Genomic DNA, 23,190 nt, shown 5'->3' on the forward strand with positions numbered 1-23,190 from the left:
GGAACAGAAGACTTTGTTGTCTTTTCCTTCTGCGTGATAGCTTATGTTACTTTTTGTACCAGATTTTGTCATTAGCTAGGTCTGTAAAAACAGCTTCAAGCAGAAAAAACAGTAAGTTTTCTGAAACCTAAAATGCTTAGTTTTAAAACTAATAAGTGAATGTACTATGAATCCTAATGAATCTGCAGGTAATGTATCTCTATGAAATACCAGCTATTTCAGTGCAGTGACTGGAATGAATATATAACCATAGGATCACTTAATTTTGTTATTATGAAAGGTGGGGGGAATCCCTGTAACTGTGTTCTGTGGCGATGGTGTGTATAATATATATACACTCCATCGCCATGGTGTGGCAATGTAGTATAACCTTCTCTGTCTTGTTTAAGGTTGAAGAAGTAATTTAGGTAGGAAGAGCCTGCTTTTTGAAGTTTTTTGGGCAGCTCACAGATACTGTTTTAATATTTTTGTGCTTTCCAGATCTCCCTGCGCCTGCATTAGGTTCACATAAAAGCTCTGAATCTGTGATGGACAAATGACTGTGGTGCCAAATTCAGTCTGATGTTTGTCCTGACTGCTGCGTGGTTGAGACAGGTAGTGCTCTGCAGTTTGTAACTCAAGTTTGCAGGTTCCACCTAATGGTGGTAACTCTGAGTCTCTCTGCTTAGAGTGAATATAATTTATTTAATTCTATTGTAGCTGTTAAATTTGCTCCAGGTTTTTCATCAGAAAGGTTGCTTGGAGAATTTGGTCTGCTTCAATTCAGTCATGGTCCTTAAAAATTTATTGAAACTATTCATTTCATTTTGAGAAAAGAAAGAGGGTCCCTGGTGGGAGTTGTAGGAGTTTTCAGGTGCTTGGCTTGCAGAGATGTGTTTTCTCAAGGGTGTGGAACACCTTTGTAGCAAATTCAAACCTAATGACAACAGATTTTTTCAGGGTATAGATTAGAAACTCTTACAGTGCATATAGTGTGGATAGCAAACATGGAAGAGCATTGAGGATATTTCCTATATATAGGCGTCTGCCTGCATTTGTGTAGAGTCTTCTCCCTTTATGCAGGAAGATTGTGTCATCATTTGGCCTACTTGTCTCTGACACAAATGGAGTGGCTTGAACCCACTGTTGTAGTGGGTTTGTGCTTTTGTGAAGGCACACTGGCAAGAGAAGCTGGATCTGGAACAGAACAGAAAGGGAACATGAGGTCTGTTTGGTGTTTGTGGCCTTTAAATTGTTCTATTGTTATTCTGGGTGGGCGAGAGAAAAAACAACTTCTAAACTCCCTTGCCATATCCTTCCCTTTATCCTACTTCCTTAATGTCAGGCTTTTGTGATGGTGGGATTTTTTAGTTTTTTTTGTTTTGAAGAGTCATTATTTTACAGCAGATTAGGATGGAGAAGTTAAAATGTTCATGCTGTAGGTGGTAATAATTAGTGACAGAAAAGTAGTATCAGTGTAAATCTCTCTCTTAAAAGGAAGCATACACTCAAAAGCAGAAAGAACTGAAAGAATATTGGCAGTTAAGCTGAACTTGAAATGAATAAGTCAAAGAAATCAATTTCCTGGGAGTACTGCAGTCTGGGATTTTTTCCGGATCATATTTTGTGAGCTAGATTCACTAATAAAGTCCATAAAAAAGAAAGCCTGACATATAATGCGAAGGGGTAATGTTCCTAAAGTGTGAGAAATTGAAAGGTCACTTCTGCATTATGTCCTTATTAATTTTTTAAGCAAGAGCTGTCACTGTGCCATAATAACTGCAGGGCGACTGAGAATAGTGTAAAGAATTCCTCGGTAGTATTTCGGTCTTTTCTGGTGATTATTCAACAAGTGCAATGAAAAGAAGCAGGTATGACAACCTTTTAATTTATTAAATGGCTGTTGGTACAATGTAGCCACCAAAACCCTTCATGTGAATTTGATAATAATAGCAATAGCAAAGATAATGATAACAATAGCAAAGATCAGTAAAATGTATTGCTGGCATATTTGTATTTCAAATCTTACTTTGAACTCAAGCTGTTCACACAGTATGGACTAGTCTAGACAGATGGACTTACTGAGTTTCTGCCTTGAAGTCACCATGCCTAGTTTTGGAGGAATGGGTAAAATTATATTGATGTAGTGTAGTATAGTAGTACTATAGTTTAGATTTCCAGAGTCTGGGAAGGGTAGAGGTTGTGAAGGGGAAAGCAGAATGAATGCTGAGGAATCACTTCAAAAATCATGGGTGCATGTAAGTAAGAATTGGTATGTGGAGGTACTTGCTGGTGAAACTGCACTGTAGTTGAAGAACCAAAGAAGAGGAATATCGTGTAGTCTTTGATCTCAGCTTAAGGAGTTTGGATGGAAAAATGGAAGACTGTGTGATAGACAGCTGGATTTACCTGCGGAATGGGACAGAATGTTTAGGCCTGAATTAGAAATAGCTGGAGTTTAAGGGAAAGAACAAGACCTTACTGGAGAAAGGCAAAGATGATTTGCAATGTAAAATACATGTTTGGGTTTGTTACAAATGTCTGTGTGGTTGAGATGTTAAGTCTGTTTTTCAATTAAGTTGTTCTTCAGGTTTCAGTAATAAATACTTGACAATTGTGGTGAGAAGAAAGAAAAAGCAGCTGAATAAATACGAAAGGAGTGGGAAAAATATCTTACTTGGTGGGAGGAGTCAGTGAACACTTTTAGGATTGCAGTTACTGTGGTAGCTTAAGTCCAGTGACTGTCTCCAAAGCCCTGGCCTGTGTTAAGTTACTTTTTCAAGGAAATGGGTTTTGCTATTCTGCTATTAAATACTACGAAGAACTGTGACATTTTTCCTTTGCATGAATTTGGTTTAGTATAGATTTTGCTTAAGTTCAGATGTTAATTTGAAACCTTTTGTAATTTAATATGATCCAAACTAATATTTGAAATAGTTTCAGTTTTGACCTATCAGTTGCTTGTTTCTCAGAAAAGTGGAGAATATATCTATAGTGAAGGCATGCATGATCATTTTTTTGAGTTTATTGGTCGTGATTAAGGGGTATATTGGTGGTGCACAATTTAACAGTGAACGTTGTACAGGTGGAAAGGTGAATTTGTAGAAGGTGCTTTTTCCCCAGAGTTGGGACTTGTCTCTTGGGTGGGGGGAAGCTGCAGTAAAGAAGATGGACTGATTGAAGTTCTTGTTTGCGTTTTTTACTGGAAATTACCATGCCATTTGTGATTGTTGGGCTTTGTTTCAGCTTTTTTTTTTTTTTTTTTTAACTGTTCTAAGCTTGTTATTTTTGTTGTTATAAATGGGAGCTTTGCCTCCTCAGTCTGTTTCTGGGAGCTTCTTGAAGGTTGGATTGTCACAGCTTGTACCCATCGGCTGACTTTGGACACACCGCCCCCCCAACCCGCCCATTTTCATGGTGATACTGGAGCTTCAGTGTTCATGTGGAGACAGCTTAGTGGATAAAGCCAGGTTGTACCTTCCTGTTGTTTAGCAGGCCCATAGGTGTGCAGTGGCCAGTAAAGTGTTTGATGATTCCCGCAGTCCAGTTCTGAGCTCTGAGGCTGGGCTGGGGGTCTTACCCTTGGTCATGGCTCTGAGTTTCAGCATCAGCACAGCCCTGCTTCACCCTGGAGGAAATGTGTCTGTCCTCCCTGGGAACTCTCATCCCTGGAATTAAGGCTGGCTGATGAACCATGGGCACTCTTTTCCAGGACTGAATCAAGGTGACAGCAGTTTGTTTAGAAAGTTGTTCTTCATAGTATTCACCATTCTTTTGTAACAGTTAGGAGATGCCTTTTGTTTCAGGTTATATGTCAAATTTGTAATAGCAGTTAATTAACCCCTTGTATGTATGGTGACAGCTTGGAACACAGTGTGGAGAACAGTGATTTATTCCCTGCCTGTAGCAATAGTGATCTTAACGCGCTTGCTTCCCCGTTGCAAACTGCCACAAATAATGAAATTATAGAAAAAACTGCAGCCATTTATATTTTCTGCAGAACATCTAGGGCTGTGGAATGAGGTTCTGTGGCCCATGGAAGAGCTGGAGTGGTGGAAAAGGCCTTTATTGACTAATAAGTTGTGGACTGTGGTCCTTCTCATTAGACTCCCTTACTCTCAGTTTAAAATAAAGATGCATTTTGGTGCATCTGGTGTTACAAACCTAGCTGTATGATTTCTTTTAGAGCCTTGTGGTGTTCAGGAAAGAAGGATCAAATTATTACTTTTATTCTGATAGCATTCAGCAAGTGATCCTGACCTCAGCACTAGGATCAGCTTTGTAATATCAAAACCCAAAATGTAACATGCTGCCCCCTCAAAACTGAACTAATAATAAGAGAAAGAATTGCTTCTGCTGGTCTGCATATTTTGGGATCGCAGTAGAAAAAGAGAGAAAAGAGCTTTGAAAAAACTTGGGCAATAACTGGAAGATGTGAGATTAAACTAAGCAAGAGACAAGGGGGAGAGGGTTTTTGCTAAGTGCAAGATTAATTAATGGAGATGCTGTTACATGTGTTGGGTTAATTTCTTGAGTTGTTGGATAACAAAAGGCCAAGATGATGAAAATTGCAGTAGGGTCATCCTGCAGGCATGATTGCTGACAGTTGTGCTGGGTTTGTAAGCAGAATGTAAGGCAGGAGTTATGGCCAATCCAGTACAGAGTAAATTCTTTGGAAATCAGCTGTCCTGGACCATATGCATTGAAGCCTCAAGTCTGAGTTAAACAAGATGCTATATTAATGTGTAAAATTTGGTGTACACTGCAATAGAGCTGGATGGGTATTTTGTACAGTATTTAATGTGAATTTATTAGTGTGTTTAAATACAAAAATCCTGCAGATTTTCTTGGACTGAATCCTTACTTATATTTCATTTTATGCAGAGCAGCAAAACCAGGCTGACCCACGAGGCTTGTATTCAGTGATAGTGCTACTGTTTTCTCTCAAGAAGATACCACCTCTTGGCACTGCTAAAAATACTGCTGATGGTGTTTGATGCCATGAAGTTACTAGATTTTTTTCTTGTCCTCTGGGTGACTGTGGGTACTGTGACCTTCCATGCTGGGTTGATCAGAATGCCCCTCTCGTTCAGTGCTCACTGTCTTTACCTCATCCTCCCAGTCTGAAGAGGCCTTAAGGCTTACTGAGGGATGGAAGTGTATAAAACAAACTATGTAATTTAGTAATTCTCACCTTAGAGTGTCCAGCACTTGATCCTTAGTTGACTAAATGGTGGCACTCATATAGGAGGGATAAGTAAAGAGGAGTTTATTTATGCTTCAGGCACCCGTATGTGGTGAAATGGGGGAATTTTGGGAAAATGCAAGACCCTCCAAAGCTCTGAACTGGGACAGTTAAAGCCTTCAATCACACTTGGACTTTTCTTCAACCATAAGTGTACAGTGCTTTCTTCTCTTAAAATTGGCTTGCTTTAAGCTTTGGTTAAGCTTAATCACTAGAGGAATAATAAATTTAATATTATAGACTTGCCAATGTGTTGATTTTCTTTATGTTGGAAGTGTTCTTTTCTGTGTGGAAGGAGGTTGCTTTTTCTGCAGAAATGTGAAAAAAATTGGAAGTTCTGAGATGCCTATATGAAACTCCAGAAAGTAGCAGCTTATTCTTCTGAGTGTGTAGCATAGATGTCCTATGTGATTTTCCTAGAAAGCAGCGGGTTTTTTTTCATCTTGGTTTGTTTAGGACCAGCTTCATTACTGCTGTACTTCATTTCAATGTAGAAAAGCTCTATTGAAAAGTTGAGATTTATCTTTTCATATATATTGTACAGCTGTTGGAGTTTATGATCATCTTTACAGGTAAAAGCTAGTGTGCATAGTAAAAATTATTTTGACTTTTTAAACTGGACCTCATTTTGGTTGTCTGAGCACTTCTTAAAGTGTACCTACTGTGGAGCCATTCTGTGTTTTACTTAAACAAGTGGGAATGACATCTGGTTGAGCAGTGAAAGACTTCTCTGGAGTATGTGCTTGTGCCTTGTGGAGCATGTATCTTGCAGATTTCTGTGGATAGTATTTTGGTAGGGATAACCAAAATGGGTGATTTTTTTTTTTTTTCTTCAAAATGTGGTGTTATATCATGTGCAATTCTAAATAGGAGCAAAAAATAAAGGTATCTGATGGATCTGAAGCTGTATGTTGGAAACTCTTCCCTTGAGGGAATGTACAGAATTTGGCTCAAGATGAAACTTCACAGGTAATGCCTCTCATCAGTGAGATCCCCAGGCTGTGGGAGCAGTGGATCAGATGTTTGTGGCTATTGTCCGTATACTCATTGATCAAGGGGGTGTAGCACAACCTCAGCTGTATTTTACAAGCTCTTTCAAGCAACAGCACTTACCTGGTGGCTTGCTTATGTTGCCTTTTTGTTTGAAACCACTGTGATGGGATGTACTCAGTAGGTCTGTTTTATGTATTTTAAAGAGAGTTTTAATTTATTACTGCTTTTGGAGTTCATTTTCACTTGGTAATCTGAATTTCTGTGGCTAGAATAGTTTTGAGACTTCCAGACCATGTTGTACTTTAATGTACTAATGGCAGGTGGGGGTTGTTAAACTGTTATTATTGTAAACTGATCAGGATCAATGTATAATAAATTCTTTATAAATTAAATGTGATAACTTTGTGAAAAATAGTTTGCTTTAGCTGCTGGTTTTGCTTTGGAAATATCTACTGTCTTCTGTAAACCAGAAGGTTCAAGTAGTACGCATCAATATTAATTATCAAGGGTGGTTGGGAGGGGGAAAATAGGAAAACAGTGCATTTTAGAATTTCTGAAACTGTTGGAAAAAATTGTGTTGCAACAAATATAAATAATATTCTGTCATTATAAGCACTGTTGCAAGTCTAAAAACTAAGTTTGTGTGTATGAATGGATACAAATAAGTATGCTCTGTGAAAACTCAGTGAAACAACATGAAATGTGGTTTTGAAATGTTGATTCCAGTCTCCAAGCAGAATACAATTGGTGCTCTTGAATGCATGCTGAGGGGAAAAAAAGGAAGGCTGTTAATAAAAATAATAAAACGCCAAGTTCTTTCAGTGTAATTGCAGCAAACTGTATGTGTAGCCTGAGATCAGAGTCCTTGTAAACTGTTTGAGCTTAGTAACCACCAGAAGATTGTTCTCTGATCGCGTGTCTATTGCACAGCACTGGTAAGTGGTGAAGTGTTGCTGCTCTGACAGTGTCAGCGCTGAGTGATGCCATAGTGCCTGTCCTGTGCAGGGAGCTGGCATGTGCCAGCTGGGCAGCTTGGAGTAATGAAATGCCAAGATGATGTTGCAGCATTGTGTGGAAGTGCAAATCAGAGAAAGCATCACAGGCTCCAGCTTAAAGAGGAACAGGGTGGGGGGTTGTGTTAGGTGTGGCGTGGTTCTAAGTCCAAGCATGAATTGCTGGCATTTTGAAAACTTTCGGAATTGTCACTTCTCTTGTAGGAAAAGAACTGAGACTCTATGGAAAGAAGTGGAGATGAAAGTCAGCTGATACATTTCATATAAACTATTCACTTTTTTATAGAAAGAGAGATGCAATCACTATAGTTTACTATGAGAAATGAAAGTCAATTCTAGAAATCTTACTTTATGGAGGAAAAGAAAAAATTTGAGCCAATATTATCATAATGAAATCCTGTTAAAAAAATCAAGTTGGAGCTAGTTTTTCTAATTAGTGAGGAACGTCACTATTTTTTCTTCCCATTCAAGTTTTTTTTTTTTTTGGTGGTGGTTTTTTTTTTTTGTTTTTTTTTTTGTTTTTTTTTTTTTTTTTTTTTTATATATATATGTGTCTGTTTGGGGATGAAAATATGTTAAACTTTTGATCTTTCTAAGCTTTTCAAATGCAGGCAGATTTCCAGAGATTTATGCTGCTGAGTTAACTGCATGAACAGGGTAACTAGGCAAAGTTGCTTACCTGTGGATTAAGCAGGTCTTCAGGCTTGGCTGAAATGGATGCTGTGTCTTAGCAGACCGTTGCTCTTGCTGCTGGGATGTCTATGACCAGGATTTTCTTCTGCTGTTATTCAAGGGATGGACTGATACTGGAGAACACCATACAGTGTGTTTGGGTAGCCATGAGGTGAAAAGAAGGTTGTGCAGGTTCTTTGAGGACATCCATAGGCAGTAATCTATAAATAATTGCTGGCTGAGGTTCAAACTGGTGTTTTCAGGTTAATTTTTTTTTTTTTTTTAAATTTGGATCTGTTAAGGAGCTCTCCCTCTTTTAATAAGGATTCAGTCTGTAGTTGTTAAACCTGCTTTCTTGTTATCTCCTGAGTTGGTGAGGAAGGGTGTACAGCCAGTTAGGACAGTTCCTGCTCAGCTACTCCAAACAGCTGGCCTGCTGGTGCTGTTGTGTCTTGGTGGTTATGTGCATCAGTGAGTGTCCTGTGATCTCCTGATGGAGCAAGAGGATATAGTGCGAAAGGATCCCTTGTAGTTCGTAAATGTCCCCAGTGGTTCAGCAGAACATCTGGGCTTTATTTCAAGGGAAATCCTATGCCATTACTAAATTTAAAACAATCCGATGAGACAGCCTTCTGGGTATTAGGGTATTGGAAGTCAAATCTTTGAAACAGTGGAGTATTTTCATAATTTCATTGCTGTTAATGTGGAGATTCAGGTAGCAGATAAGAGGTGATTGGGTTTGAGGACTTGCATCCCTTCACCTCCTGGCTTCATTGTGTGATTTAACAGTTGCTATCTCAAACTCTTCCTTTTTGGTGTCTTTGTGACATGGAATAAATATATATATGGGCTTGTTCTGTATGCAGCTCAAGATCTGCAGTAGTGGTTTCCTCCCAGAAAGGAGCCACTGCTGACTGGGGATGCTAAAGCTTATTGGGAGCTGTTTCTTTGAGGTTAACTTAACTCCTGATGCTTTGAGCTCTAGTGGGGAGGAGAGGTGCCTCCAGTTAGTACAGAACTCTCTGTTGCAGTAGAGAAAAACAGAGGCAAAATGTTGGCAAAGGAGCCCAGACTGGATGTCCTAGTCTTGTTGTCAAATAGTGTCAAACAAAGTTTTGCTGTTGTCTGTTTGCACCTGTGTGAGTCTGTGTGAGATGAAAGCTGGTCTGATGGAATGATATGTGTCAGTAAAGAAAAAACTTGATGGCTGTGACTTGGAATTTTACAAGAAATGTATTTATTAAAGTCAGTGGTTTCTTTGTGAATCTTGGGGTTGAAGGCAACTGAGTAGAAAATGGATGGCTTCTGCCAGTAGTTTTAACAGCTGACCACCAGACTACTTCAAACAAGTTTTTTAAAATATGCTGGTGTTAAGCCAAGTGATGATGATGACCTTAGTTGAAAGCTGCACGATGATTGTCTTTGCCTAAAGCTTTTCTAATTTTTACTGAGTGCTGGTTTTGTCCTGCCACCATCACTGGAGCACCTGATGCCATGCACTGGTGTACTAAGTGGCTTTGTTAACATTTGTCCAGGGTAGATTGCTGACGGGGATGTCCAAGGGATTCAATAGTGTACAATAAAAGCTCATCTCTTTGAGTTAAATATATTCACCCTCCAAGTATGAGGAAGCCATGGGGTACTTGGGTACTAAAAAGCCAAAGCAAGTATTTCCTTATTTTCCAGACTCAGAAGAAGAAGCTTCTCTATGAAATAATCCCATTTAAAGCTCTAGTCCTCAAACTGTCCAGTCTCTGTAATATTGTGGTGCTCGAAGGCTTATCATCTAATTCAGTTTTGAGAATTATAGCTGTTCCTCAAACGGAAGCGTCTGCAGTTTAATGTCTAATAAAATTTAGTTATCTCGTTTGCGGGATGATGTTACGGCGTTTTGGAAGCCAGCACGGCAAAAGCACGGGGGCTCTGTGGCTCCCGTGGGTGAGCAGGGGGTGCTTTGGCAGTGCTTTCACCGCGTGGGGCCACTCCGGCGCGGGGCGGTGGCCGCGGCGCTGGCGGGACGGAGGTCCCGGTCCCTGTGCAGGGCTGCGAGCGGCGGTCCCGGGGAGGGGACAACGGGCCCGGCCCTTTCGTAGAAACCTGAGGCAGCAGCACGCACCGAGGCAGAGGGAAGGGCTCCTGCGGGGGGGGAGCGGGAGCAGCGGGGATAGCCCGGTAGAAATAGGTGAATTCAAGAGCCGAGGGGCGAGGCGGGCCGCAGTTGGTGCCCGGCGGCGCGGAGGTACCGCGCTCCCCCGCACCCGCGCGGCCCGGGGCGGGAGGGGCCGCGGAGCGCCGGTAGCCGCGGCCCCGCCCCGGCCGCGCGTGGCTCCGCTCCGCCGCGCCGGGGGCACGCGGGTCCGGGCCGGGCCGCCTGACGCTGTGCTCTGCCCGCAGATGGCCGCGTGCGGATCTCGGATGGAGCGGTCTGTGGCCTGCCGGGGCCTCCTCGACGGAGACCTGCGCTCCAGGTCGGACCCCCTCTGCGTCCTGCTGCAGGACGCGGGCGATGCCCGGTGGGCTGAGGTAAGAGCGGCCCGTGGCCGTGCGCTGCCGGTGGCTGTAAATATGCCGAGTCTCCCCTTTTCCATCCCGTAGGTTTTCCTGGCAGATGTATGACATACTTAATTCAGATTTACGACTGGTGAGCAGTCCCATTGCCCACACTCAAACCTTCAGTGTTTTCTTTAATTGCTGACTTGTTTGCTCAGAGTTGCATCAGGAGGCTCATTTGCCTGTAACGATATGACTGGCCCTAGAGCGCACACTCCAGAATACATTGTTTCAGCAGTCTTTCCCCCCTAGTTTTCAGAATTTCCCCATACAATGTTTTTCAGTGTTTTCCCATACAGTGTTTTTCAATGCCATTTCCTTTCTTGGTGAGCCATCGGTCATCCCAGTTTGTCACTGAGCATGAGGCATGGTCCAGGGTGGGTAGCCTTGCTGGTGCCTGTCCATCTGGTGCAGGTAAAAAGCTGTGTGGGAGAATATGGGCTTCTTACTCATTGTCAACAGCTTTCCTCCTGTGTTTGTGTGGATAGATGACACAGAAAAAATCAAGAACTGCCAAGACCTGAATTCTGCTGGTTGTGAAAGAAAGAAACTGGTTGTGGACTACTACTTTGAGAAAGTGCGGAAGCTGAAATTCAGTGTGTATGACATTGATAACAAGTCCTTTGATTTAAATGATGATGACTACTTGGGAGGGATTGAGTGCACACTGGGACAGGTACGTGTAGACATGTTAAGTGATGTACAAGATGTACAAAATAGCAGGGAGAGTTGGTTTTATTATGAAAAATTATGTGAAAACCTGCTTTGTCAAAGGCTTCAACATATTCAAATTTGAAAACACCGTTAAACATGTTTGTTTGTGTTACCGTTGAATGTGGTTAGAAAAATCATTATTTTGATCACAAAGCAAAGGTTTGAAATACATGTATTTTGTAATGAATTGCTTAACTTAGGAGGCACTTGTAGCACTAAATGCAGTCTAGGAGTAAGGAAGCATGGTGCTTGGAGGGCTCTCATGGAATTTCCTTTGCACAAAGTGACCATCAGGTAGTAAATCAAGGGAAATAAGGCTACTTGAGATTCTATGTTCATTTCCTGAGAAGGGGTTTGTATAGCTATGTAGGAGAAGAAAAGTGGGATTCATATTATTAAAGAAAGACTTGATAAATTAACTAGTATTTTAAGTTTTAGTAGCTTTTTGGCTGCTTGTGATGGCAATGCCTCTTGCGTCTAAAAGGTAGCAAAAATAGGAAGCTAAAGTTAAGTTTGGACACGTGTTTGTGGGCACTGTTTCCTGGATAGTGAAAGAAGATTATTTTCAGACTGTTCAGGAGCACAAACTGATGGCTGTCACTGTTGGAAACACATTTAAATAGTTTTAGAACTTTTATGAGAGTTTGAAAACTTTGCACCTGAAGAATAATTCTTTCTTTAATGATATTTTTGTTATCTGTCTTCTAACCGTAGATCCAGCTCTTCTAACACTGTCCAGCTCAGTGTTACCCGACTGCTGGAACTGAAGCAGGGAAAGCCAGCAGGAAAGGGCACTATTATGGTAGGTAAGGTTTTTGTTTGGAAAAAACTCTGTCAATATGTTGTCTGGGATAAAGTGGCTTTTCTGGTTTCTTCTCAGTATATCTTCAAATGCTACATATATACAGGAGAGAGATATTTTAAAGAAACTACAGTTTCTTTTATATTTAAAAGAAACTACAGTTTCTTTTATAGGCAAAATATAAGCAAAACTCTGTGACTTCTTTTTTACATTTTTCCCCCCTAAATTTCCATGGCAGAGATTTCAGCAGAGGAGATTAAGGATACCAGGGTTGTACACCTGGAAATTGAAGCCCAAAACTTGGACAAAAAGGTATTGACTTTAAAAAAAATTATCTTGCATGCTTCTCTAGTAGTTACATTTTGTACCTTTTGGGCAGGAATATCTGTGTTTGCAGACATTCAGCTAAGCCAGTAATTAGTTTGTGAGCAAAGGCTCACTGTGTTTTATGTTATTTACAATGGAGTAAGTTGGAGATACAATTGCATGTTGAAGTCCACAATGTCAAACTAGAAATTCAACTGCCAGGTTTAGGTTTTAAGGTATTATTTTGGCTTTGAAATATTCTGTACATGAATACAAATCACTTATATAATTGTCTCCAGTGAACTGATATTTCTATATTTTTGTTAAAGAAGAAAAGGTGGAAGTTTAGGTGTTCTGCTCAATGTTGTTTTAAGCCGAAGACCAATACAGTGATTTAGTCACCTAATTCTCAGTTAGCAAAATGATATGATTTATAGGGACAAAAGTGATTTGAGGAGGAGATCTTGGAATTGGAGCCGATAAATGCTGATCACTTACAAAGTGTTACACTTACAGCAGTTTTAAAAAGGAAAATAAAACTGAGAAAAGAAAATTAATGCATAGTTTGTTTGACTTTGTTCTTTTTTGAAGTATTGCCTACTATTTAGTTAATTCTTTACTAATTTTGGTGAAATATAGAGGAGGCTGATTACTTCTGGGTTTTTGTGTGCAGGATTTCTTAGGTAAATTGGATCCAATTCTGGAGTTTGACAAGCAGAGCGATGCTGGAGCATGGCAGCTCATGTACAGATCAGAGGTAGAATTTCCACACAATGTTTTCCTTGAGTTGATCAGACAGCTTATTCTTACTCAAAGTGAGAGTCCCACTCCTGCTTATGCTTTGCACCAGTTTTGCAGAGAAAGTATCCTATAAAAAGGTATTCTGCTCACTGTGGCTGCAGCAAATTGTTTATTTGCTGCCTGGTGACTGGATGGAGCTACCTGAGTAAGGAGTCTGATCACAGACAGCAAGTGAGAAGAGGGTCTCTCTTCTCAATGGTGTTGAGCTTGGCTCTAAAATTTAACTTCACTGAGAGCATCAAGCTTTTATTTCTTGCAGAGCTGTTGCTTGGCCATTGATATGTGCCAGGGTTGAACTGGTTGAGGCTGTTCTTAACTTGCCATGAAGAGCCCTCATGTCATCATTCCTAGTGAGTTGCATGCTGTATTCCTCATGTGACATTATGCTGTCATATTTTTAAGGCAAGAACAACTTAAATCCATGCTGGAGGAAGTTCAGTTGTTCCCTTGCAAACTTTCTGTGGTGGAGATTTTAATAAACCTGTCAAGGTACAGCCTTTAGAAATTCTCTTTGTTGTTCCAAGTCATCCATTTTCTGTTGATGCTAACTATGAGTTATCAGGTTGTCTAGTCATATTTAAGTTATTAGATCGCCTTTCTAGAATTGTAGTGTGGCAGATATATGTCTGGTTTAAAATACTACGAGTTGTCAAATTGAGAAGTCAGGAAATGCAGAAGTGTCACAATTTCCAAGGATTAGTCATAAGGAGAAGTGTAACTGTTTTTTTCATATTCTGGCCAGGGTTTCAAGTTGAGCTTTGGTGGCGATGTCTTGTTTGGTTGGGTGTTTGGTTGGTTTGGTTTTTTTCATTGTGGCTTTCTAGCACTCTTTCTAAGTTAACTGAAAAACTTGCAGATGTTGGACAAACTTAAGTGCCTTGGGATACTAACACAGAGAGGACTTTGAGGTATCTGTCAGATTTATCCACTCAAGAGACTGGAAGGTTTTCCTGACTTTTTTTCTATTTGTTTCAAGTAGAAATTTAGTTTTGAGTCAGAACTGCATTCCCCTGTGGTCTTGTATATGATAACTAATTCTCTGTGGCCATTGCTTGTGGAGGTGTAGCAGAACAACTACATCTTTTAATATGTTTCCACAAAAGAAAATCTGATAGCAACTTATTAACTTATGTTAATTTTTCTTCTAAGCAATACATTGATAATTTAAAGGCATTTAAATCCATACATTGTTCTGTGTGAGTATAATTTCTCTCTACTTTTCTAACACCTAAATGCCTTACATTTGCAGAATTTTACTTCATCTTCTCTCTGAAGAAATCTCATGCTGAAAGCTTGATATGGAAGATTTAGCAAAATGCATGCATGCTAATGTTGTTCTTTGTGCAGTATGGTAGTTCCTAATAATTACTAAGATTATTAACCTGGAAATAGGTGTTCAGGCGTTGTCTTGGTTTAAAAGACAAGTGTCTGCCAAGGAAGGTGGGAACCATCCTGGGATGGAAAATATGACCACCTTCCCTCCGAATTATTATAACTTTGAAATTACGGGGCTTTCAGGCAAAGATATGAGAAGAGGAATAGCAGTTCCTTCCTAGCGTGTGTGTGTCCAGCAAGGCAAACAAACACCAAGCCCGGCAGCAGCAGCGACCAGAGGCACAGACCCAGCGGCAGCCTTCTCCCGGCCGCAGGCACCTTCCCCTGCGGCGCAGTTCCGGGCACAGCCAGCGGGGGCGCCGCTGGCTCCCGGCCGGGCAGGGCAGGGCAGGGCGATGATTCCCCCGCGGCTGCAGGGGGCGCTGTGGCGCGAGCTCGGCCGCCTCTCTGCACACGGCAAGGGCGGGCGGGCTGGCGGAAGGGATGGAGAAGGGGCTTCCTTTGGAACCCTCAGGGACAGCCGGTCCCGCTGCACCTCCGGCTGGTGAAATGCACTGCAGCAGGAACCTCGGAAGCGGCAAGCTGGAACAGCAGAGGCGAGCAAACCCCTGTGTAACCCCCTGTGGCAAAAAAAGTGTAGCAAAATGCCTGACGCTGTGGCAGGAGCAATGGGGGTCCCGCAGTGGCAGCCAGGCTCCCACAAGCAGCAGGGAGGCCTTCCCTCCAGAGGGGGAGAGGGGTCCTGGGTTTCCCCTGAGGCACCCAAGTACTTGATGAGGGTCTCTCCCAGTGAGGTCGGTTGTTGAAAAGGTCCCAATTCAATGGCTGCTCTTACAAGCAGAGGCTCACCCAGAGTAAGCAGTGAAGGGCAAAACTCCGCAGTGATGAAACCTTTGAGCAGAAGCAGTCAAGCACCAAACCACAATCAGTCCAGCACCAAAACCGCAACCGTGACCTCTGATCCCAAAAGCGAGAGTGTGCGAGAGAGGGCTGAGCCCAGGCCCTGACCCCCAGCTAAGTCTTGGTATCTCTGCACTTCACAAGAGAAAATCCCCCCCAGCTACCAAGCTCACTCCCCAGCTAAAAGAGTGCAGCCAACTACACCCCTTGCCCCCTCCTCCCCATCTTGGCCACATCTTTTGTCCTTCTTAGGCAACAAATGGGAGAAAAATTCCTTGAGAGAAAAAAGAAAAAGGAAAAATCCAAACCTCCAACAGGTGTGCTGGGCTTGTTGATAGGTGGCAGTGTTCTAAGTGATATTTGTGAGCTCTTATTGGTGGGGAATCAACAGTCTTAGGTCAGAAAGAAGTAATCTTCATTCAAAAGTGTGCAGCAAGCATATAGAGGAGGTGACTAGGTGGTGCATATTGTCATTTGTTAGAATTGACATGACATGGTTTACACATGCTGTTTTGTGGGGCTATATTTACTACAGCCCAAAAATATTTGTGTTGTTATTTTGTTTTGTTTGTTTTTTAGAAGCTTTCTATGCTTTGGAATCCACTTCAGAATGATCTACTTCAAAAGGATAGCTTTTTTCTGTTAGTTCATTTAAGCCAAAATTCTTGATGTGTGGGCAAATGATAGCCTTAACATGCTGGGGAAGTTCATCAGGGGAGTCTAGACTGACAGTCAGGAGTTTCACTAACAACACTGAAGTATATAATATTGCACTAGTGTTTCATTTTTCATTTGGAATTTGTCCCTTGAAAGCTACTGTTTGAGGCTTCCAAAAATTTACCTAGGAGCCATTTTGGTGTATCTGCTAAACAACAACTTTGCCAGCTGTGTGTGAGGATTACATACTGAATATGTGTGTGAACGTAAATCTTTTGATCAAATGCTACCTAGTATTATGGTAATTCTTTCTTCATTGTGATTCAGAGTGATTTCTCCTTGTTCTGTGTTAGGAACAGCTCATATTTGTGACACAGCCTAATCTTTGTGACAGTTTTATGAAAAATAAGTGAAAGTAGCAGCTCAGCCCCATAGTTACTTAAATGGAAATAGCAAATGTAGCAAATAGAAGTAGCAAATTAGAAATTTGTAGGTGTTGGTATTCACAGGTTTCATGGCATATACACAAAGACAAAATAATTTTCTATGGATTTTGAAAGTTCCTCCTGTAGATGAAAGGGGCCTTTTCCTTGCTGACTGTATTCCATGGCTTGTAATGAGTATTGGAGAGTTCATTTGCATAAGAAATAATAAAAAACTCTGTACAGTGTCCTGCAGTATTGGAGGGCTTTGTTTGCAGCAGCAGCACTCTTTGGGCTGCCTGCAGCGAATCTTGGCTAGTCTTAGAAAAAAACCCTTGTAAAAAGAGGTTTGTTTTAAGCCATACAATGTTGTGAACCAATAACTGAACTGGTCCTTGGCATGGCTATGAGGGGAGAGGAGGTGTGTGGAGATGGCAGCAGCTGGATTCCCTGAAGCTCTCCAGGTGTACTGGCATAAAGGAGACCCTTCACTGGGAGTCTGCACCCAGGCTTCTGCACAGGAGAGGCCCCTCTGGCACGACCCAGTCACTTTTGGATGATGTGCAAACATCAGAATTGTTGGGAGAAGCTGAGTAAAGTTCAGGCAGGAGGGGTAGGAATTGCTTCATGGTGGAGTGTCTAGATGAGAAGAACAGAAGTGGAGTGGGAAGGATGGGGGAGGAGGAGGGGGAACAGTCTCTGTGGTATCTTTTGCCATTAAGACACTGAAGGATGCCATGGTGCTTCCCATTTAGGTGACTACATTAAGCCATAATTCACCTGACTGTGTGTATGGGTTTTCCACTGATACCAGTGGAAGACCCCCAGCAGATCTGAACAGTCCTTTAAAGAACCCTGTGTCAAATTCAGATATCTAGCCATTGAATTTGATATCCTTATCAGGGTGTTACCCATGGGTTCATCTTGTCCCATTGTCCTTAGGAGAAAGCTGTCACTGTGGTTTATACTGGAGTAACATCAACTTCTTGATTTCTAATGACAGATCTCAGATAGAGAGTTCCTAAATCTGTGTGGCATGTGAGCTTCAGAGGAGGAGGAGGCAGCTCCTTACAACTGTCCCTTAGTTGACTGCTTCTGGAATTACTTGTGGTCTGCAGTTGAACAGGGGGTTAGGAATGCTCCTCACTGGTGATTTTGTGGAGAGCTATGACACCATGTTGCTGTAAATCAGTTATTAGTATATTTTTATTTGTAAATGCATTGCTGTTTTGCTTTATCTAGTTCTGAAGCCTTCATCCTGACATAAAATTTACTGTTTATTAATAAAGTATTTATAATTTGGTTGGTATAAGATGCAGAAAGAGACAGACTTACTGTTCCATGGAAATTAGAATTTCCTTGTAAATTGATACTGTTGTTGGACAGAAAAGAAGAGCATAGCTTAGATTTAAAGTTTTAATTTGCTTGTTCCCATTAACCCAGTTGCATATCTTGTCCTGAATGACCTCATATTTACACATTTGGACTATGAAATGCTGGGGAGTTTTAATGTTTCTTTTAAATATTTATTTATTTATTTATTTAATCTCTTACATTTAAACCAGGGGAAGATTTTTTTTTTTTTTTAAAGTTTTCACCATGCATACTTAAATGGGTGAGGAAGTGAACCTGTTCCTCTCTTGAGATTTACTCTGGCTGTGTGTCTTTGCTCCTGGGTTTCAGTTAGCGATGTGGCCAACATCGCCATTGCTGATGGCATGGGGGAGTTCACCAGCATTGATGCAGAGCTGTCAGACAGCAGATGGGGCAGTGAGCCGTGGCAATCTCCCCAGTGCAGGATGCCTGCCCATTGCCCGCTTCCTCCTCCTTTCAGGTGCAGTGTGCAGATCATGCCAGTGATGGCTGACATGACGTGATAGGCACTTTGGAAACTACCCTGGCGCATGTGCAGACAGCTGGTGCTGGCTCTCTGGTGAGCTTCCTCAGCCCCTGCTGACTTAGTCCAGATTTCAGGTTTTCAAACCCTTTCTAATATTGACCTCAGACATGCACTTTCAGTTGTTGCCTCCAAACATGCGTATTTTTGTATTACTGAGCCAACATTTTAAAAGAATAAAAACTGGTGTGGGAATTATATTTCTTTGTTTTCTTTGGGTTCTGTTAGCATTCCTATTTCTAAAAATATCCTTGAGCCTGTTATCTGCTGGCCCTGTTGTCCACTGAGCTACTTGTCCCAGCAGTTCAGCTTGCTTTGGCCTCTGCTGAGTCAAGTGAAAATAGAAGTGCTTGTTGGTGCTGTAACAGATGAGTCCAGAAGCACAGCTTGTCTCATATAATGTATGTGCTGGAGCTGGTCACCCTCCTAGCACTCTGGTCACTTTAACAGCTAACAGCAGTCCTTCCAAGGGGCACTTGCCTTGGTCATCCAGTCTAGAGTAAGTTGAATCACATGCTGGTGGTGCTGGTTTTGGTCTGTTTGCAGTGAAAACCTGACATGTCATTCTCCTGGAGCTGAGATTCACCTGAATTGAGGCAGCTCTATTTGCACACAGGGCGTAGCCCAGGACTACTCCAGTTGCCAGCGAACTTGATTAGGCATAATACAAAAGTGGGTGGAAGGTTCTTGCCTTTTTTTATAGCCCTTGTGAATTCAGAACCAATGTGAATGAATCCAAGCAGGGAAGCACTGCCACTGGAAACCTATGGCCTAGGCTTTTTTAGCCTCCCCACTCTGAGATTTTTGCTTCCTCTGTCCAGTGCTAGGTGGCAAAAGCACCCTGTTTAGCTTGTCACATTGCAGCCAAAGTAGTTGCAGACCTTTCAAAATTAAATTTCTTAATTCTGCTGGGTATTTTGGTAACTCTGAAATTGTGGGATGTGTGACACTGTTTCAATAATTTGCTCTCCTGTAAAGGCACATGTTTTGGAATTTGCTTCTGTGCTTGCTTTCTGTAGGTGGAATATGAATGCCTTCATCCTGAGAAAAAACAAAATAAAAACAACTACAAAAACTCTGGCATTATTAGGATAAAATCCTGCAAGGTAGGACGATTTTTGTTGGGGTTTTTTGCTTTTTTTATTTTCTGATCATAGTGAAATTAGTAGGTGTTACAATGTCTGTCTGTTCCTCTAGATTGAGACAGGTTATTCATTTCTGGACTATGTGATGGGAGGCCAGATTAACTTTATGGTGAGTTATTTCTCACTGCTTGTACTGGTAGATGACAGGACAAAAGCAGTGAGGTTGTGTTCAGTACTTTTATTGGCAGCATGAGTGACTGCAAATGCAGTATGAATTTGCAGTGATGAAGTCTGCAAAACACTAAAGGATACTCTATTTTTGCTTTTTGTGATCAAGTAGCACTTTATTGGAGCTAGGGCTTCTTAAACTTCTTTTGAGAAATTCAGTTTGTCAGTGGAAAGGATTGCTGTGGTTTAGAAATACCTGTACCTAAGTGGGAAAAGGCATGCAGGCTTGTGTGCATGTCCCTCTGTAGGGCTGTTGTGTGCCTGGGAGGAAAGGAACTGTGTGGGCCTGAGCTAACCCCCTGTTTCTGGATATAGTTTGTTCTTCTAATTTGTTTGTGCTGACATATCAGTGACTTGCTGCCATCATGTTCTTGGGTGTAGACTTCACCGCGTCCAATGGAGATCCCAAGTCACCAGATTCTCTTCACTACATCAGCCCAGATGGGATAAATGAGTACCTGATTGCTATCTGGAGAGTGGGAAGTGTAGTCCAGGATTATGACACATATGTAATGATCTTGACTGATCTAGTCACCATGTCAAAAGTGTGACTAGAACAACTTGTTCTAGCCCTGCACTGTTTTAATGAGTGAGGGGCTGCCTTTCCTTGGGAGATCCCTTTAGGAGCTGCTACTGTTTCCTCTTGCTTCTGTCAGTGCTAGGGAGGGCAATGGCAGTCCTTCATAATTTGGCATATGTGTTTGGCTTGTGCCTTCTGAGTCCCTTGATGCTTCAGCTGGGCACTGATCCCTTATTGCAGATGATGCATTGCAAACGTGAATGTCCTATTTGGTTCAATGGGAATGGACGCTGGGAGCAATGGGAGTAGATATGTTTGTCTGCTTTGTCCTGTAGCCAGGCTGGGATTGGTCTGGCTGTTCTCTTGCTACTTGGAAATCTCCCAAGAGTCCTGTGGGGTGCTGCACTGAGAGAAATTATCTAAGTCTCAAGCCTAAGCCTGAAACCATTGGATACCTGGTGCTAGGCCATGGGCAGCTAGATGATGTACCAATTCCTTATGGCAGGAATTCTGCCTTGGTCTCCAGCTACTTTTGGTGAATAAAACCAAAGAGTGAGTTATTACAGAATTGCTCTTTCTCATTTTTGTTGTTGCCCTTTCTTTCCAGCAACAAGCTGTTTTCCTGCATTTGGGTTTGGAGCTCAGGTTCCTCCTAGCTGGCAGGTAGGGACTTCACAATGCTCCGCCCTTGCTCTGTCCATTCCCTAACTGTAATGTCCCATTTCTCAAGGTATCTCATGAGTTTGCTTTGAACTTCAACCCCAGCAACCCTTATTGCCAAGATGAGAAGACCTCTTTATTAATAATGCCACTGAGTAGGGGAGATGTTTGAAGTGCTGTGTTTATTTCACAACTGGTGGAAATCAAATGCAGCACCAAGACATGGGGTAAATATAGCTTTACTCTCACCTTGATGCTGACAAAAGCAGATGTGTGTTGATGCAGATTTCTGTGCAAGCTTCATAACCTTCAGTGAAGGGGTCTAGATTTAATTGATTGTCAGTCTGTACTAAAATTTTTAGTACATTGCTTCAACTTGGTTATTTCTGCTGGGTTACAGGTGCCAGTGGATTCAGCTCAGCCCTGTGCTTGTGCTTGTTAAGATTCCAGAGCCACCATCTGCTGAGACTGTTAGAAACCAGGGTTTCTTCACCAGCAATGTGGATATGTTTGACTGCTCTCTTTTAAAGTTTGTCTTAAAAGCTTGCTTTTTTTCATAGCCATCTATTCAATGTGCCTTGGTGGCCAAGAAGGCCAATGGCATCCTGGCCTGCATTAGGAATTGTGTGACCAGCAGGAGTAGGGAGGTCATTCTTCCCCTGTACTCAGCACTGGTGAGACCGCATCTTGATTGCTATGTCCAGTTCTGGGCCCTCAGTTTAGGAAGGACATTGCGATGCTTGAGTGCGTCCAGAGGAGGGCAACGAGGCTGGTGAGGGGCTTGGAACACAAACCCTGTGAGGAACGTTTGAAGGAGCTGGGGTGGTTTAGCCTGGAGAAGAGGAGGCTCAGAGGTGACCTCATTGCTCTCTACAACTCCCTGAAGGGAGGCTGTGGACAGGTGGGGTCGGTCTCTTTCACCGGGCAGCAACTGACAGAACAAGGGGACACAGTCTCAAGCTACGTCAGGGAAGGTACAGGTTAGATATTAGGAAAAAAAATTTCACTGAAAGAATAATAAAGCACTGGAGTAGTCTTCCCAGGGAGGTGGTGGAGTCACCATCTCTGGATGTGTTTAAAAAAAGACTGGACATGGCACTTGGTGCTACAGTCTAGTTGAGGTGTTAGGGCATAGGTTGGACTCGATGATCTTAGAGGTCTCTTCCAACCTCATTATTCTGTGATTCTGTGATTCTTCAGGGAGGTGGTGCAGGTTATATTGGGTTTGTAGGGCAACGTTTTGGTAGTGGGGGCTACAGGAGTGGTTTCTCTAACAAGCTGCCAGAGGCTTTGCTGTTATCCAATGGAGCCAATGCCAGCCAGCTCCAAGACAGACTCATCACTGGCAAAGACCAAGTCCATCAGTAAAGGTGGGATAATAGATTTAAGAAGGGGGAAAAAAACACTGTGTGGCAGCAATCAGAGGGAAGGAGTGAGAATATGTGAGAGGATCAATACTAGAGACACCAAGGCTGGTAAAGAAGAAGGAGGAGGAAGTGTTCCAAGCACTCAAGCAGAGATTCCCTTGCAGGCTGTGGTGAAGACCATGGTGACACAGCTGTGCCTCTGTAGTCCATGGAATCCATGGGGGAGGAAATACCCACCACCAGCCCATGGACACCCTTCCCTGGAGCAGCCTGTTCCTGAATGAATGCATCTTGTGGGAGGGACCTACATGGACAGTTCATTAAGATCTGCAGCTTGTGGGAAGGACTCATATGGGAAAAGTTTATTGAGGATTGTTTCCTGTGGAAGTGACCCTTTGCTGGAGCAGGGGAGGAGTGAGGAGAGACTTTCCTCTGAGTGAGGAAGGGGCAGCAGAGATGACATGTGAACTGACCAGAGTCCCCATTTGCTGTGCCACTGAGGGGGGAGGAGAGAGAGAATTTTCAGGAGTGAATTTGAGCCTCAGAAGAGGGGGGGTGAGGGGAAGATGTTTTCAAGATTTAGTTTTTACTTTTCTTTATCCTATTCTGATTTGATTAGCAATAAATTCAACTGATTTCCCCATGTCAAATCTGGTTTGACTATTACAGTGGGTGCTGAGCAATCTCCCTGTCCTTATCTTGACCCATGAGCCTTATTGTATTTTCTCTCCCTTGTCCATCTGAAGAGTGGGGCGATAAATGGCTTGATGGGCATCTCATATCCAGCCAGGGTCACCCCTGCTGTATTTAAGGGCAGCTCCCAAAACTAGATGATGACCTTTAAGGGCTGAGATCTCTCAGCATGCTGTCACACAGAATTATTCTTGAATAAGCTTTTTTCTCTGGTCTTAGGCCAACAAAAAGTGGAACTAGAAATTCAGTGCTAAAATCCAAGCATTTCTTCTCAGTTCAGCCTTGTCTGCCTCACTGGGATCTGGGTCTGTGGTCTTTTAGGGTCCTTGTGTAGCAGTTTTGAGTGGTACC

The 23,190-nt window shown here is 42.3% G+C and overlaps 1 protein-coding gene across 1 annotated transcript in view; it reads left to right on the plus strand.

Moving 5' to 3' along the window:
• The window catches only part of CPNE1 (copine 1), a 37,288-nt gene that overhangs the window by 9,644 nt on the left and 4,454 nt on the right, over positions 1-23,190 (plus strand). Inside the window, exons 2-8 of the mRNA XM_053993401.1 lie at positions 10,297-10,425; positions 10,941-11,128; positions 11,881-11,972; positions 12,207-12,280; positions 19,306-19,392; positions 19,484-19,540; positions 20,727-20,782. Of these exons, the coding sequence (XP_053849376.1) occupies positions 11,085-11,128; positions 11,881-11,972; positions 12,207-12,280; positions 19,306-19,392; positions 19,484-19,540; positions 20,727-20,782 (410 nt within the window). The 5' untranslated portion in view covers positions 10,297-10,425; positions 10,941-11,084. The remainder of the gene's footprint in view (positions 1-10,296; positions 10,426-10,940; positions 11,129-11,880; positions 11,973-12,206; positions 12,281-19,305; positions 19,393-19,483; positions 19,541-20,726; positions 20,783-23,190) is intronic.

Source organism: Vidua macroura, chromosome 17 (genome assembly GCF_024509145.1).
Source record: "Vidua macroura isolate BioBank_ID:100142 chromosome 17, ASM2450914v1, whole genome shotgun sequence".
In the NCBI taxonomy this organism is placed as follows: Eukaryota; Metazoa; Chordata; class Aves; order Passeriformes; family Viduidae; genus Vidua; species Vidua macroura.